Here is a 15,841-nt window from a genome sequence, read left to right on the forward strand (position 1 = left end):
TAATCTTTATTAAATCTTTTATACTAAAAAAATGTCAATTTATACTATTTACATATTTTTTCACTACTAATAAATAAATAAATATTTGCACTATTATACTTGTTGTCCTAAATGATAACTTAAGTTATTTATTTTGTATGTTAAATTTATTAAATGTTAAGATGGAAAATTAAAATTGTTCAATAAATTATATAAATAGTCATTACAGAAAAAAAATTATATATCATATATAATAATTCTTGATATATATAGTGTCATGTATATATTAAGATTCTCTATTTTAATTATGTGAGTGATTATTGTTATTTCCACTTTTTCGTTACATTAGAAAATAATATTTAAAACTAAAAAAGAGATAATTAATTTTTTAATTTGAATTAAAAAATGTCTTGCAAATATATCTAACTTTTACATATACTAAGTGTTATAATATTAAATAGTATAGTATTTGCTATAACAATGACTCAAAATATTAATTTAAAATATATTTAGGCCTAGTAAGATCTCAATGCAAGAAAGATCAACTAAAATCTATTGTTAGGGTCCCAAATCTGACTTAGGTTCATTACCTTAAAGGCCCAATGCAGATGAAGTCCACGCGTCCCCTCTTAAATCGGCTCAAATTGGATCTTCGTTGCTAGTTAGATATGATAATAAGGACTCAGAAGAGCGTGAGAAACCCACTTTCTATCCCTCATTCCTATTTTAAAAAAAATGTCCCCATTCTTTCTCCGTCATTGCAAGTTCCTATTTAATTAACCCTCAGAGAACGTAGATCTCTTCGGGTATCTACGAATATTCTTTAAAAAATTTTTAAAAAATTAACACAAAAAGACATAATATAATAAATCATAAAATAATCAATTCAATATAATTTAACACAATTTATAACATATTCGTTATGAAAAATAACATTTCAAAAGGAGAAAACATAATAAAATAATCCAACATAATAACATAACATAATTTTTTAGGACGATACTGAACGACGTAGTGACGGACTTGATGAGAGGTAGAGAAAGTGAGTTAGAGAGAGAGAGAGGATCAAGGCTGAGAATGAGCCAGGAAGAAAAAGGAAAGATTCGAATTAGAAGCAGAAATTAGGGTTACTAAATTCAAGAAATGGATTTACGTATATATAAATTAGGATAAATTAATAATTTTATATTCGCGTATATTTAATAAGTTTCATGGAACGGGTACTTATGTCCGTGCCCCTATTAGGAGTGGCAAATGGGAAAAGTCCGTCCTGTCTCGCCAAAAGCCCGCTCCGCCTAGTAAGACGGTCCTGAATTTTTCCCCCGCCCGCCTAATGGTAGGCTAGCGGGATCTTCTTTTTTTTATAAACCATTAAATATTAAACAATATATATAATTTCACAACAATTTCAATAAATTTATAATTTCTAAAAACATAAAAAAATTATAATTTTTAAATTCATGCACATTAACGTGTTTATAATTATAAATATGTAATAACTTAATTATAAATCAATTTTTTTGAAACAAAATAATAAAACTAGCATTGTCTAAAGCAAAAAATATTATCTAAAATATATAATTAAACATCTTCAAGTTTATAATCAATCAAACATAAAACACAATCCAAAATATAAATTAAAACTTTTTCAATTATCATCTTCATCCTCTTGTAAATCAATAACATCATAGAAATTTGTAAAAAAATGGCTCCACCAAAATAAAAATTTGGCCCAGCGGAAAAGCCTACCCCGCCCCGCCGAAGCCCACCAAATCCCGTGGATTAGGTGGTGCAGGGTAGGCAGAATTTTTAAGTTTGGTGGTCATAAATTTTCAGCCCAACCCGCATTTTTTGACGGGTTATGCGACCAGCTCGACAGGTTTTGACCCGTTTGCCACCCCTAGTCCCCATCCATTTTCGCGTGGCATGTCGTGAGGATTTCAGGAGTCCCCATCTAGCTCCAAAATGTGAGTAATCTCTGCAAATACCCATTTTGGCTGTTTTTGTGATCATCCTTATTGCTAGCATTCATTGGTTCGTGACATGAAGCTATTCTAGCCACTCAATAAATTTTCAGATAATCAAAGTTTAGGTTATATCATTTTTATAAAGTTACATGTATCCTTATTATAACAATATTAATAAAAGATAAATGGATAAATACTAAACTATTGTTTGGATATAAGATAAAAAAAATAAGAGAAAAGAAAATAGAAAGAAAAGTATATTTTTTTGTGTGCTGTTTAGATAAAAAAATGAATGAAAAGAAAATAGAGGAAAAAATTTCTTTTGCTTGAATGGAAGAAAAAGTAAGAAGAGAAAAAATCATAATAGAGAAAAATTATATTAATATTTTTATATATTATATATAAATTATAATTCAAATGGTAACTCTGTATTTTTATCTATATTTGTACTTTTGAATCAGTTTTTTTCGCAATTTTGAAGAGAAAAAATTTACATGAGCTCCATATACACTTTTATGTTTTTCATTCAATTTCTTTGTTGAACCAAATAATGAAAAATTGATTTTTCCATCCATTTTCTTCTCTAGCATGTTATTTCTCTACAAATTCTTCTAATCTAAATAATGCATAAATATGTGATCTATTCTATTATATATAACAATAACTAATATCATATATTAGGCTAATTTACGTTGATAAATCAAAATCACCCTAAAATTATCTGAATCCCCTAAACCCAATAACGTTACCTAGTTATCTCCATTTACATTTCCATATAAATCGAATTTAATGAATTCTAATTAGGGTAATAAGTAGTAAATATAATTTATATTTAATAATTTACCTCTAACTTATGGTAAAAATGTAAGATATGATGCAAAAAAAAAAAAACTAAAGCGACATAAATTTTTTACTAACAAAAAAAATATTTTTTTTTAAATTTTTTAGACACGTATCTATCTTTTTAAGTTATACATTTTGATTTATATAAATTAATGATAATTAAATGTACAAAAAAATACTAATTAATAAAAAATAAAATTTAAGATAAACATGTCCTGAACAAATTGAAATAAAATAAAGACTTTTAATTATGATCATTAATTATAATTACATATATTTATTTCAAGATTTATACTTCAAAAACACAGTATATTAATATTTTGTATTTTTATTTTTTAATTTTATACTATCACAAACATTAGTTACTCTCCAATAATGACAATAAAAAAAGATAAACATAACTAAATGATCTTAAAATTATATAATAATTTTTAACATAACAAAAAAATATATAATTACCTAAAATATAATATTTGTGTAGTAATTAAAATTTAATTGTCAATATAAAGTAATATATAATATCAGTTCGTAATTAAATAAGTGTTTAATGAAAGAATTTAATATTTATATAAAATATGACAAAATAAATTAAAGTTTGAGTTTAATCATAGCAAGCGTTCAAGTTTAAATTTTTATAAATTAATTTATTTGTGTTAAAGTGAATTGCGCAATAAAAAATTCATAAAAATTTCATATATTGAAGTAGACAATAATTTATTTGTAAATACAAAAAGTGTATTGAATTAGTACCAAAAGACCATGATTATCTAACGAAATTAATTTGTATTTATTTAATTTAGTCCTTAATTCACTACATGATTTAAATTTAGCATAATATATATGATTTGATTTGATTTAATTATTAGTTGAAAATATCTCAGTTGCCTATTTTATTCATAGATTTATTATTTTAATGACTAATAAATTAATCAAATTAATTAATTAGTACACACAATAAATTTGGGTTAATAAATTAAAAGAAATAAATTAAAAATACTAACAGATATTAAAATAAATAAATTAAAAAATACTACCAAATCAATTTGATATAAATTACAATAAATTATATAATATTTAAATATTTAATCAAATTAATTAGTTGATATAGTTAGTTTATCGTAATAACTTATAGTTAATGAGTTAAAAGAAATAAATCGGAAAACATTCTTAGAAGTATGCTACGTCAACTTCATCATTAAATACAAAAATTCGATTTTTGTATAATAAAATAGATAGATAAATTTGAATACGTGATATTATTCTTATTAAAATTATCTAATTATATTATGCAACTTAAACTTTTAGAGAAGATTATTAATGACATCTTATTGGTCAAAAAAGTTATTAATGACTCTAGAGTTTAGATAACTTGATGTGAATTTTTTTTATTTTTTACATTAACTTTAGATAAAAAAAATTAATTCTGACATATAATTGAAAACTTAAAATGCAATTAATAAAAAAAATTATCTATAATTATTAATGAGATGTAATCTAGATATAATGAAAATTAAATCATATAAATAGAGATTTTGCATAATAGATAGAGTTAAATTCAAGGATAAGGATGTTTTTTAATTAATTTTTTAATTTATTCAATTACAATAATAATAATGATAATAATAATAATAATAATATATTTGTCTACATTTAACTTTCTCGTAGATGATTTTTAATCTATTTTATATTCATCTACATTAAAAAAAAGAAATGAATGATATACAATCTTTAATACGGTGCTCTTTTAGGTATTTAAAAATCTATAACAAAAAAAAGCCTTGAAAAACCAAATAGCCACCTAACTTTTCTTGTCCTCAATTCTGTGACTTCACTCCCAAAAACTCAGAAGAGTAGAATATTACTTGACTTGCTTTCGAATGCAGAAGAACATGCAACTTCCATCTCGTCGCCGTTATTCCACCTGCCCAGTCATTGTCGTTGTTGTGTCTGCTCTGCTGCCGTGTGCGTTGCTATGTGTCATCCAATTTAATGAATTTAATTAGAATAAACAATAAATTATTTATTTTAGACTTCATAAATGAAAAAACCAATTCACTGATACAATGAATTACAATTAACGTAGTCTAATTAATTAAGAAATATGAATTATAATAAATTATATTAATATTTAAATATCCAATCAAATCAATTAGTTGATATAATTAAGTTATTGTAATAAATTGTATTGAATGAGTTAAAATAATTAAATCGGGAAACACTCTCTGGAGTATGCTACGTCAGCTTCATCATTAAGTGCAGAAACCCAATTTTTATATAATAGAATAGATAAATAGATAAATAAGTAAGTATTTGCACTATTATACTTCTTATTTTACATGATGACTTAAGATATTTGTTTTGTATGTTTGTATCTTATATTCATTAAATATTGATATTAAGAGGAGAAAATTATGTAATAAATTTTATAAATAGTAATTATAAAAAATAAATAATTATTTATTATATATAATAATTCTTGGTATACATAGGATCATATATATATTAGGATATCTATTTTAATTATGTGAGTAATTATTGTTATTTTTACTTTTTTATTATATTAGTAAATAATATTTAAAACTAAAAGAAAGAAAAATAACTAAAAAATTTTCTTAATTTGAATAAAAACTCTCTTATAAATATAATAAAAATATAAGATGTGATGTAAAAAAAAGTTAAAGTGACATAAATTTTTACTAAAAATAAAAATATTTTTTTGTTTATTTTTTTTAGATACATAACTATTTTATTCAAGGTATAAATTTTAATTGATATAAATTAATAATAGTTAAGTATACCAAAAAAAGAGCAATCAATAAAAAAATAAAACTTAAATAAGGAAAATATGTTTTGAAAAAAATTAGAATAAAATAAAAACTCCAATTATAACCATTAATCATAATCATAATCATATATATTTATTTTAAGATTTATACTTCAAAAATTCAGAATATTAATATTTTGTGATTTTTATTTTTTTAATTTTAGACTATTATAAATATTAGTTGTTTTCTAATAATAGCAATCTTTTTAAAAGAATAAACATAATTAAATAATTTTAAAAATATATCATGATTTTTAAAATAACAAAAAATATACAATTATCTAAAATATATTATTTTTGTGTAGCAATTGAAATTTAATTGTCAATATAAAAATTATATATAATATCCTATCATAAACAAATAAGTGTTTAATAAAAAATTTAATATTTATATAATATAAAAAATAAATTAAAATTTGAGCTTAATCATAGAAAACACTCAATTTTAAATTTTTATAAATCAAATTTTATCATTTTTTTCTCGAAATAACTTATACAATGAAAAATTTCTAACGCATTATTAATACTCAAATAATAAAAATAATATATTAATAAATAAAAATATTATTAAAAANNNNTATTAAATTATAAGATGTTTAGATATTTAATTAAATTTAAAAATAAATGGTATGCCAATTCAAATAATTTAGATTGAAGATAAAAAAATATATAATCAAATTATATTATATAACATAACATTTCTATAAGTTTTTTTATAAGAGATTTAATACAAAAATATTTATTATCATCTGTTTAACGTAACAATTTAAATTTAGGTGAATTGTTCCAAAAAATACTTTTTTCGAATTATTTATTGTTAATATCTGGTCAATTTCATAACATTCAATAATGACATAAATGATTATATTTAAACTACAAAGTTAACCTAAAATAAAATTTAGAAATTGATGAGAACAAAATATTAAGATAAAAAATAATTAGAAGCGTAAAAATAGAAAAAAATATCAAATTTAAATAATGTCAAAAAGAATCTAATATATAATGATGTGAATTGTAAAAATAGAGGGATGCATATATAAAGAAGAATAACATGCATGCATAAACGTTTTTTTTACTATATCATAATTTGCTCCAGCTATACAATGAATTCAGCAGTAGTCGGCAGCTCCAAAAGTTTGCATCGGTGCACCTCGAGCACATGACCTAATTTCTTAAGTTGCAAGTATGCCGAGCATATTGTCATCCAATTCCATCAGCAATAGTAATGCTTAAATTGAGACATTTTCGAGTTATAAACAAATAATCAACGAAATATTATTCATCCATACCTTCTCATTTATCCATAAAAGAAATTTTACATAAAGAAAAAAAAGAAAAAAAGAAGAGTTAAAATAGCAAGAGCGATAAAAATGATGATTCTTATAATTTTGTTTGACCGTCTATATATAGAAGACCAGAAAATCATGATTATCTAACAAAGTTAATTTGAATTTATTGCATTTAATTTGAATAAGCAAGAAATGATCATATTTTAGTTTAGTATTTAATTCACATTATTTGAATTTGACTCAATACATATAATTTAATTTGATTTAATTATTAGTTAAAAATATCTCAATTGCTTATTTTATTTATAGATTTATTATTTTAATTATTAATAATTTAATCAAATCAATTAATTAATATACATAATTTATACCGAATTTGATTTAATAAATTAAAAAATACTACCAAAATATTAAAAGAAATAAATTAGAAAATACTATTAAAACAAATTGATATAAATTATAATAATTATGTAATATTTAAATATCTAATCAAATCAATTAGTTGATATAATTAATCTCATAATAAATTATATTTAATGAGTTAAAAAAATAAATCGAGAAACACTCTCAGAAGCATGCCACGTCAGCTCCATCATTAAATGTAAAAATTCGATTTTTATATAATAGAATAGACGTTAATTCATATATAATATATAAACAAATTTAATTAGAATAAATAACAATTTATTTATTTTATTTTAGACTTTATAAATGAAAAGACTAATTCACTAATATAACGAATTATAATTAATGAAAAACTCTGCGTACAAGCGATTAGGGCTTGTGATCAAATCAATTAGTTGATATAATTAAGTTAGTGCAATAAATTGTATTAAATGAGTTAAAACAATTAAATTGAAAAATACTCTCCGAAATATGTCATGTCAGCTTCATCATTAAATGCAGACATCCTATTTTTATATAATAGAATAGATTTGATTTTGATCTATCTCTTAAATTTGAAAATACCAGCAAATAAATGTGTTGAGTATTAGATCCCTTATTTTTTGAATTATATATCAATTTGGTAAGTATGATCTCAAACTAATTTATTGTAGATTCATATTTAAAATAACAGAAATATTTGATAACAAAAAAATATTAATAAAAAATAGTTAGAATTTATTTTATTTAATATTTATTAATAAAAAATAAAATAAATTTTAACTTTTTTTTGTCTTCTTAACATTACTGTAAAATAATAATAAAATTATAAATTTGTAAAACAATAAAACAATACTGATATATTATATGAATGAGATTAATGCAAAGAAAAGGAAATAAAAGAGAGGTATAGAGCTAAGGATCCATAGAAACAGGACAAACCGATTTAAGGGTGTGGGGCTGATGAACCTCGGAAACGGTTACGTCGATGTCTCCATGCAAGAGAAGCAGAGAACTGATGCCATCACTTATTAACCTAGCAGTGAAGTTAAAATTCAAAGTAGAGTTTAGAAGAAGAAAAATTATATTGAAGCTCGTGATAGAATGAAGCATGAAAATTAAAGAAGACAAAAGAGGGTATTTATAATTCAATTGGTGTGGATGCTTTAAGTTATTAACAGTGGGTCAAACATGCATTACTACTTATTGACCATTTGCATGCGATTAAATTCTATATTTAAATTAGTGCGTGTGAATAGAAGAGTTAATCAGCGTACACGATCGACTGTTTATGTCACTATGGATTCTTTAAGCAAGTTTTAGAATGCTACCTAACCCATAAAACTTATCTTTTTGAGCCAATATTTGTCGCTATTAGTTGTACATTAATACTAACTACTAAAAGCAATCATTAATATAAAATATATATTAAAAATAAATTAAATTATAATATAAATATATAATAACTAATTTTAACAGTTAATTTTAATATATAAATAATATTTTTTATTTTTGGCCAATAAATATATTTTTATACGTAGTATTAAAAAATAATCATATTAGATATATATCAAAATTAGTCACTAAATAAAGTAGAATATACATTAGAATATAAAATATATATTAAAAATAAATTAAACTACACATATATTTATTTATACATAAATATATGATAATTAATTTTAGTAGTTAATTTTAATGTACAAATAATATTTTTTATTAAAAAAATAGAGTTGGTTAAACTTTAGACAATAATTTTATATTCTAAATTTTAAATAATCCTAATTAATAATGTAAAAGAGTAATATAAGTTAGGGAATCAATTTTTTTAGCTAACGTTTGTTAATTTTTTTAAAATGATTTTGTTTATCTTAATTTCTAAATCTTAAATAATAAACTCTTAGTCTTGCATCCTAAATTATAAATCATAAACTCTAAAGTTATTTAGTATTCACTGACTAAAAATCAGTTTTCTATACTTTAAATCTTTATAAAAATAGGGGTAAAAAACCTAAACAAGCTAAAGGGAGATCAATTTGACACAAATAAGCTAAAGCAAAATCTGATTCATCAATTAACCAACGGATATTTCTATATAGTTCGAACTAAATAAGTTCGAACTCAGTTTGCACATAATTCAAACCAAATAGGTTCGAATTACACGTATAGACCAAAGCAACATAATTCGAACTTGATAATTCGAACCTATTAGCATATATTTACCAAGTAATTCAAAATATGTTGATTTGAATTAGTAAGAATTCGTTCCAGCAAGCAATTTAAGTTACGAACATAGAATCCGCATCATGTCTTAATAAGACTCGTACAGTTATTTTTGTCGGTGTTCATTAGACATACATTTCGTTTAAAACTGCGGTGACAAAACATATTCATTAACTAAAAATCCATTCAAAGTACATCGCACTAACGTTAACAAATTTTATCAGTCACCAACTACAAATAAGAAAACCGATAATAGTGGAATCTAAACGCGAAATTGAAATAACAAAAGTACCAAAGCCACCAATACACCTAATCATGCCCCCGTGTGTGCTCTGCTCCTCCGAGCTGTAGGCAACTCTGACGTGTGTGGCCGGGCTGCCGACAAAGCCCACATCTCTTTGGCCGGTTCGGATCTGCCTCATCCATATTGGTCCGTATCCGAGTGGACCTGGGACGACCCTCTCTCGCACGCCTCTTATTGGGGTCAGGGATGACAGTCGGCCCGTCATATGGTGGCCAAAAACCCTCCGGAATGGGAGGTGTGAAACCCATCTGATACACACTGAAGACCGAACTAAGACGATACACCTGGTGGACGTAAGGCTCCCATGTAAGCCGTGAGTAGGCACAGCATGCCAGTGCGTGGGGACAAGGGAAATGAAGTGCCTGGAAGTATCCGCAGTCACATGTGTGAGATGCAAGCAAGACTCTGTAGGTACCCAGTGAGAAAGAACCAGTCGGAGTTGTCTCTGCGACGGTGAACTCGGAGTTATCCCTTTCATACACAGTAACCGTGAAGCACCTAGCTGTCTTCAAGTTGGCCTCTATACACTTCACCAAGTGCTAACTAAATTGTTGTCCGGTTTCCATCTGCGCTTCAGCCTCCCTCCCTTTGCGAACAAATAATTCGGCCAACCTTCCGTATGTTGCCTTCACTAGGGAGCACACAGGAAGATTTCTGACACCCTTGAGGATCGAGTTCACACATTCAGATATATTCATCGTTATGTGTCCGAATCTACGCCCCTCATCACAATGTTGTGTCCACAAGGAATACTCAATCCGGTTAGCCCAGTCACACATCGCCGGGTCTTCGGACCTAAGAATATCAAACCAGTAGTGGAACTCGACCTCGGTCTTAGCGTACGCCGCATTCACAAGTAGCCTCCTTGCGTCTTTGCCCTTGAAGATGAGGGCGAAATTTGCCGCAACATGTCGAATGCAGAATGCCCAGTATGCAAACGGAGGTAACCAGCCTCCGTTAGGAGCCTCAAGGGCGGCCTTGATGCCGTTATGCCTGTCCGAGATAACCAGTAGACCCGGCTGCGGTGTGACATGCTCATGCAGGTGGGAGAGAAAGAAAGACCACGACTCAGCATTCTCACCCTCGACTAATGCGAAGGCAACATGGAGTATGTTGGAGTTCCCGTCCTGTGCAATCGCGACAAGCAACGTTCCCCCATACTTGCCATACAGATGGGTGCCGTCAATACTAACAAGGAGCTTACAATGACGGAATGCCTCGATACATGGTGGAAAGGTCCAGAATAGTCTGTGAAAATAAGCTCGAGACTCGTCCAACTGTCCACTGACACGAACAGGGCTCGTTCTTAGCACTGCAACAGTACCAGGCATCGTCTACCGGACACCTAACACCCACCTTGGGAGCTCGTTGTACGACTCATCCCAGTCACCATAGATGAGGGCAACAGCCTTCTGCTTCGCCAACCAGACCCTCCTGTAAGTCGGCCTAAACCCAAAGTGTGCGGCGGTGGCATTTAGGAGCACCTTGATACTGACGGATGCATCAGCCCTAACCATTGGCATAATGAATGCCGATATCACATGATAATCTAAACTCCTGTGGTCACTGGAAATGGAGGTGGCGAGACAAGTATGCGGTCCGTTGTAACGTTTGACCTCCCAAATCCCCTTGCGCTGTCGGAGACTGAGCCGAATCAACCATGTGCACCCATTGCCGAACTCAGAACACTTGCCCACATACCGGCGATAGTCAGACTCCACGACCTTGTACTGTACCCCTCGCCGGATGCTGTAAGTCTTGACACTTAACAGGGCCTCTTCTTTATCTGAAAATTGCTGACCAACCTGAAACTCTGTCAAACCTGCAGACCCTTTAGCATCTCTAGCGCCAAATCCAACCGGCTGCCCAGCAACCCCCTCTTGCCTCATGGCATCCAAGTCCAAAGAGGAAAAATGTGGAGGGTACTGCTGCGTGCCGGAGCTAGAACCACCGCCCACCCCAGCAGGATCACTTGCTCCAACATCATCTCCACTGTCATCAGCAATCATATTCGGCTCGATATCATCGTCCTCTGGATCATCCAAGAATCCATCTCCAACACAAGCCGGTGCAGCACACTGTAAAGATGTCGGCAGATACTCCCCTTGTCCGACCTCGTCGCCTACACTTTCGTGGAGATCAACAGCGAACGAAGGGGAGGCGACAGGTTGGACAGGTGGCTCGTACGTAGGGACGGAGGAAGATGCAACGACAGGTCTGGAGCTAGAACCGGCAACCGTGGCTAAAGTGGTGGTATTACGGTTCGAACCCCCGAGTTGGACACCGCGTCAACCAACTTTGCCAACAGTTCTGGTGTCCTCACCTCTGGAAACTGCCGGCGACAATGAAACATGACCTGCAAGTCCTCATCACTCCCGATCGTGAAACAATCGTACTTTACGGTGTTCTGGAGCACCGTGATTGAAAATCGATAAAAAAATTTCTTAACCCGTTTCACACCTTCCAGACCAAGTTTCAGCAGTACAGAGCTAACAAGGTCCTCATACCTCGTCGTAGGCGTGACGATAATACAGAGAGGATCCTTATCAGTGAACTTCACACCGGAACGAGTTTTCTTCTTAATGGATCCTCTGTGGTGAACCAACACTCCGAAACTCTCCTCACTAGCCATGTAAACCACCTCTAATGATAGCAACTGACGTTCAGACCATATATATACAGCGCTGGTCCTCACTAAGTCGAACCATTCTGGTACGAAATATGCTCAGTGTAATTCGAACCTATTAGGTTCGAATTATCAAGTTATGGTTCGAACCAATTTGGTTCGAATTATGTTGCTTTGGTCTATACGTGTAATTCGAACCTATTTGGTTCGAATTATGTGCAAAGTGAGTTCGAACCTATTTGGTTCGAACTATATAGAAATGTCCGTTGGTTGATTGATGAATCAGATTTTGCTTTGGTTTATTTGTGTCAAATTGATCTCCTTTTGGCTTGTTTAGGTTTTTTACCCTAAAAATAGAGTAATTTGGTTTTTAAAGAATTTAAATTGAGAAATTTTAGTTTTTTAACAAATTTTTATTATTTTAGAAAATTTTTAAGATGGATTTGTCTTTCGGTAAAAGAATTATTTTGTTTTATAATAATATTTTTAAGATTTAATATTTTTATATTTTAAATAAATATAAAATTTAACTGAAAATTGAGTAACATTTTAGAGACAGCTAGAATAATTTAAGCTAGAATAGTGCAAAAATTAGAGAAAATGGTGGAGGACTGCAGAGGGACATATATGAGATTATTCAAGAAGAATGGGAATAAAATATTAAAAAGTTATTGACTGAACCAAGCTAAATAATAAATCTTTCACCATGTAGACATGTAGTTACTTTCTTTTAAGACACCTTTTTTAGCTTTTGGTATTGTCACTTTAATTTAGAGATTTGTTAATACCGGAGAATGAATAACGACCTCAACTAAAATAAGTCATTTTTTTTTTTTGTTCAAATAAAGCATGTTGGCCGCATTCATCACATATATAAAGTTGTGTTATTTATATACCTACAAATAAATGTTTATTAATTGACAAAAAGGAACACAAAAAGATGAAAATATTGAATTTAGTTTTTAGCATAAGTATAATTATTTTTGGGCTATTTAAAAAAATTGGAATTCTTTGAGGAATTGATCTTTGTTTTGTTCAAATCAAGAAATTGAAATCTAGTTTCTTTTATAGGGTATTTGGGACATATAAAAATAAAAAATATATCTCTTGAGAATATTTTTTGTATTAAAATGGCCAACTTGTAATTCTAGAAACAAAAGTAGATGTTTGTGTTTGGAAAATTCGTTGGAAGAGAAGAAGTATGTGTAGACTTCTTGAAAGCTTCAATTTTTTTGTTTGTCAAATCTTTTTTATGACCGCAGAAGTGATTTTTCTACCAAAACCACGTTTACAAGAAACAATTATTTTAAGCTTCTGCGTTTTACTAATGAACTTTTAGTCATGGATACTAACCATCTATTTACATTTTACCAACTTTATCCTTCATGTATGTTATTATATTATTTATAGGATTCTTGTTATTTTTATTTATATGAGCTATATTTTTTTATTATTTATTATTTTTATTTTTTTCAACTGTTTGTTTGATATTATACACTTTTATAATTGTGATTTTTGTGTATTATGTTTGTTATTATCTTTTTATAATATGATTTATTAATTTTATTAGATAAAGTAAATTAAATAAAAAATTTAGCTATAAATAATAATAATAGTAAAAAATTATAACATACTAAAAAAATACTAAAAATACTAAAAATATCGTATATAAAAAGATCATCTAGAAACTTTCAAATTTGTTTTAATTACTATAAAGTAAATATTTAATTTTTTTATTATTTTTAGTACTCTTTTTTATAATTATAATTCTCGTATATTATGTTTTAATGTAATTTTTTATAATATAGATTATAATTCTATTAAAAAAATAAATTAAATAAAAAATTAATCATAGATAATAATAAAATCATAAATATTTGATTCCAAATTAATATTAAGAATAAGATTATTGAGAATACTAGAATAAGAGTACGATATAAAAAAATACTAAAATAATATTTTTACGTTAATACTTAAAAAATGTAACATATTTGATTAAATATTCTTTAACATATATAAATAAATATATATATATCTAAAATTTATATTTTTTCTAATAGAACAATGAGTAACAATGAATCTCTAAAGACAAAAGCAGCAAATAACATCTATTTAAATATCTAAATTAAAATGATAGGATAATATAAAAAAATTATTTAAGTTAAAGTCTATTTTAGTAATTTTTTATCTAAAAGTGATTTTAAATGGTATAAACTAAACAACATTTATTTTATTATAATCAATTTTGATACAAAAATTATCAAACATAAATCACTTTAACACAAATTTATTTTTTATCAAAATCAAGTTTGCAAAATCAAATTTATGCAAATTCCTGTTTATAAACTGTAATCCAAACACACACTAAATATCCAGGGACAGGTGGAGTAATTTTTTGGGGGTCGATGCACTCTATATTCCAATATTCTTTCAAGCATTTACTTGATATTAGTCTTCTAATAATATAATTAACGACCACGCACGCTATTCTTAATTAATCAAAGGCATTTCATCATGATGAATGGACCTTGAAGGAATAATCAGCCACAATCATATTCAACGAAAGTAATACAATTGATTCATAAAATTGATTTAGAAGTCAATTAGAGCATGCTTATTAAAGTGACATGGAATTTTTCTAATAACACTATGCTAATTAAACACAATTATTTAACTTGTAGACAGTGACAAACACAATTAATAATGAGGTGTTTGTTACGATACGATGATAAATTCATACGTACCGATACGTTTAAAATATGTACAAACAGTAATAAATTATGTGGCATTTTTTTCTATATCAGCATTAATTTTTTTTAAATATATATTATATCAGCATTTTTACTAATATACCCCTTTAATTAAATAAAAATAAAAAATATTTATTTTAAGACTTAAACATCCTTTATTTATTTAATTAGACAAAAATACCCTTTTAAATTAATTAAATTTTAGAATTCAATTAATTCTAATTTTATAGTTTAAAATAATTGAAACAACAAAACAAAAACATATTAAAAAAACAAAAAATCAAAATTATTTTTCATTTGTGTTAAACATATTAAAAAAACAAAGAGTAATTACCCAAATCAGTCCCCAATGATTTTAAAATCGGACGTTTTAGTCCCCGAAAAAAATTAATACCCAAATTAGTCCCCATGGTTTATCTCCGGTGGCCAAAACAATCCCCAGACCCATTTCTCCATTTTATGCCACCGGAAAAAGCTGAAGTGGCACAGTTACTCTCCAGTGTGTCCAGCAATAAGAACAGGTGTCATACAAGGACAAATTAGTCCCCAGCCACCTCATCAAAATGGCATCGTTTAGAGATTGGAACCAAACGTACGTTGAGTTTTAGTGGGAGACACAAGGTCAGGCTTCTTCTTCTCAACTTCAACCCCT

The 15,841-nt window shown here is 27.7% G+C and overlaps 2 protein-coding genes across 2 annotated transcripts; both read right to left on the reverse strand.

The window, feature by feature from the left end:
- Nucleotides 1-10,352: 10,352 nt before the first annotated feature.
- LOC107478092 (uncharacterized) lies at nucleotides 10,353-11,144 on the reverse strand. The gene has a single exon (XM_016098218.1). It carries the CDS (start codon nucleotides 11,142-11,144, stop codon nucleotides 10,353-10,355), a length of 792 nt encoding a protein of 263 aa, XP_015953704.1.
- A 3-nt stretch (nucleotides 11,145-11,147) lies between these two features.
- Nucleotides 11,148-12,445, reverse strand: LOC107478099 (uncharacterized). The gene is made up of 2 exons (XM_016098231.1): nucleotides 12,111-12,445; nucleotides 11,148-12,036 (listed from the first exon to the last, which is right to left on the reverse strand). Exons 1-2 carry the CDS (start codon nucleotides 12,443-12,445, stop codon nucleotides 11,148-11,150), a joined length of 1,224 nt encoding a protein of 407 aa, XP_015953717.1.
- Nucleotides 12,446-15,841: the final 3,396 nt, after the last annotated feature.

Source organism: Arachis duranensis, unplaced genomic scaffold, assembly GCF_000817695.3.
Source record: "Arachis duranensis cultivar V14167 unplaced genomic scaffold, aradu.V14167.gnm2.J7QH unplaced_Scaffold_165934, whole genome shotgun sequence".
Lineage (NCBI taxonomy): Eukaryota > Viridiplantae > Streptophyta > Magnoliopsida > Fabales > Fabaceae > Arachis > Arachis duranensis.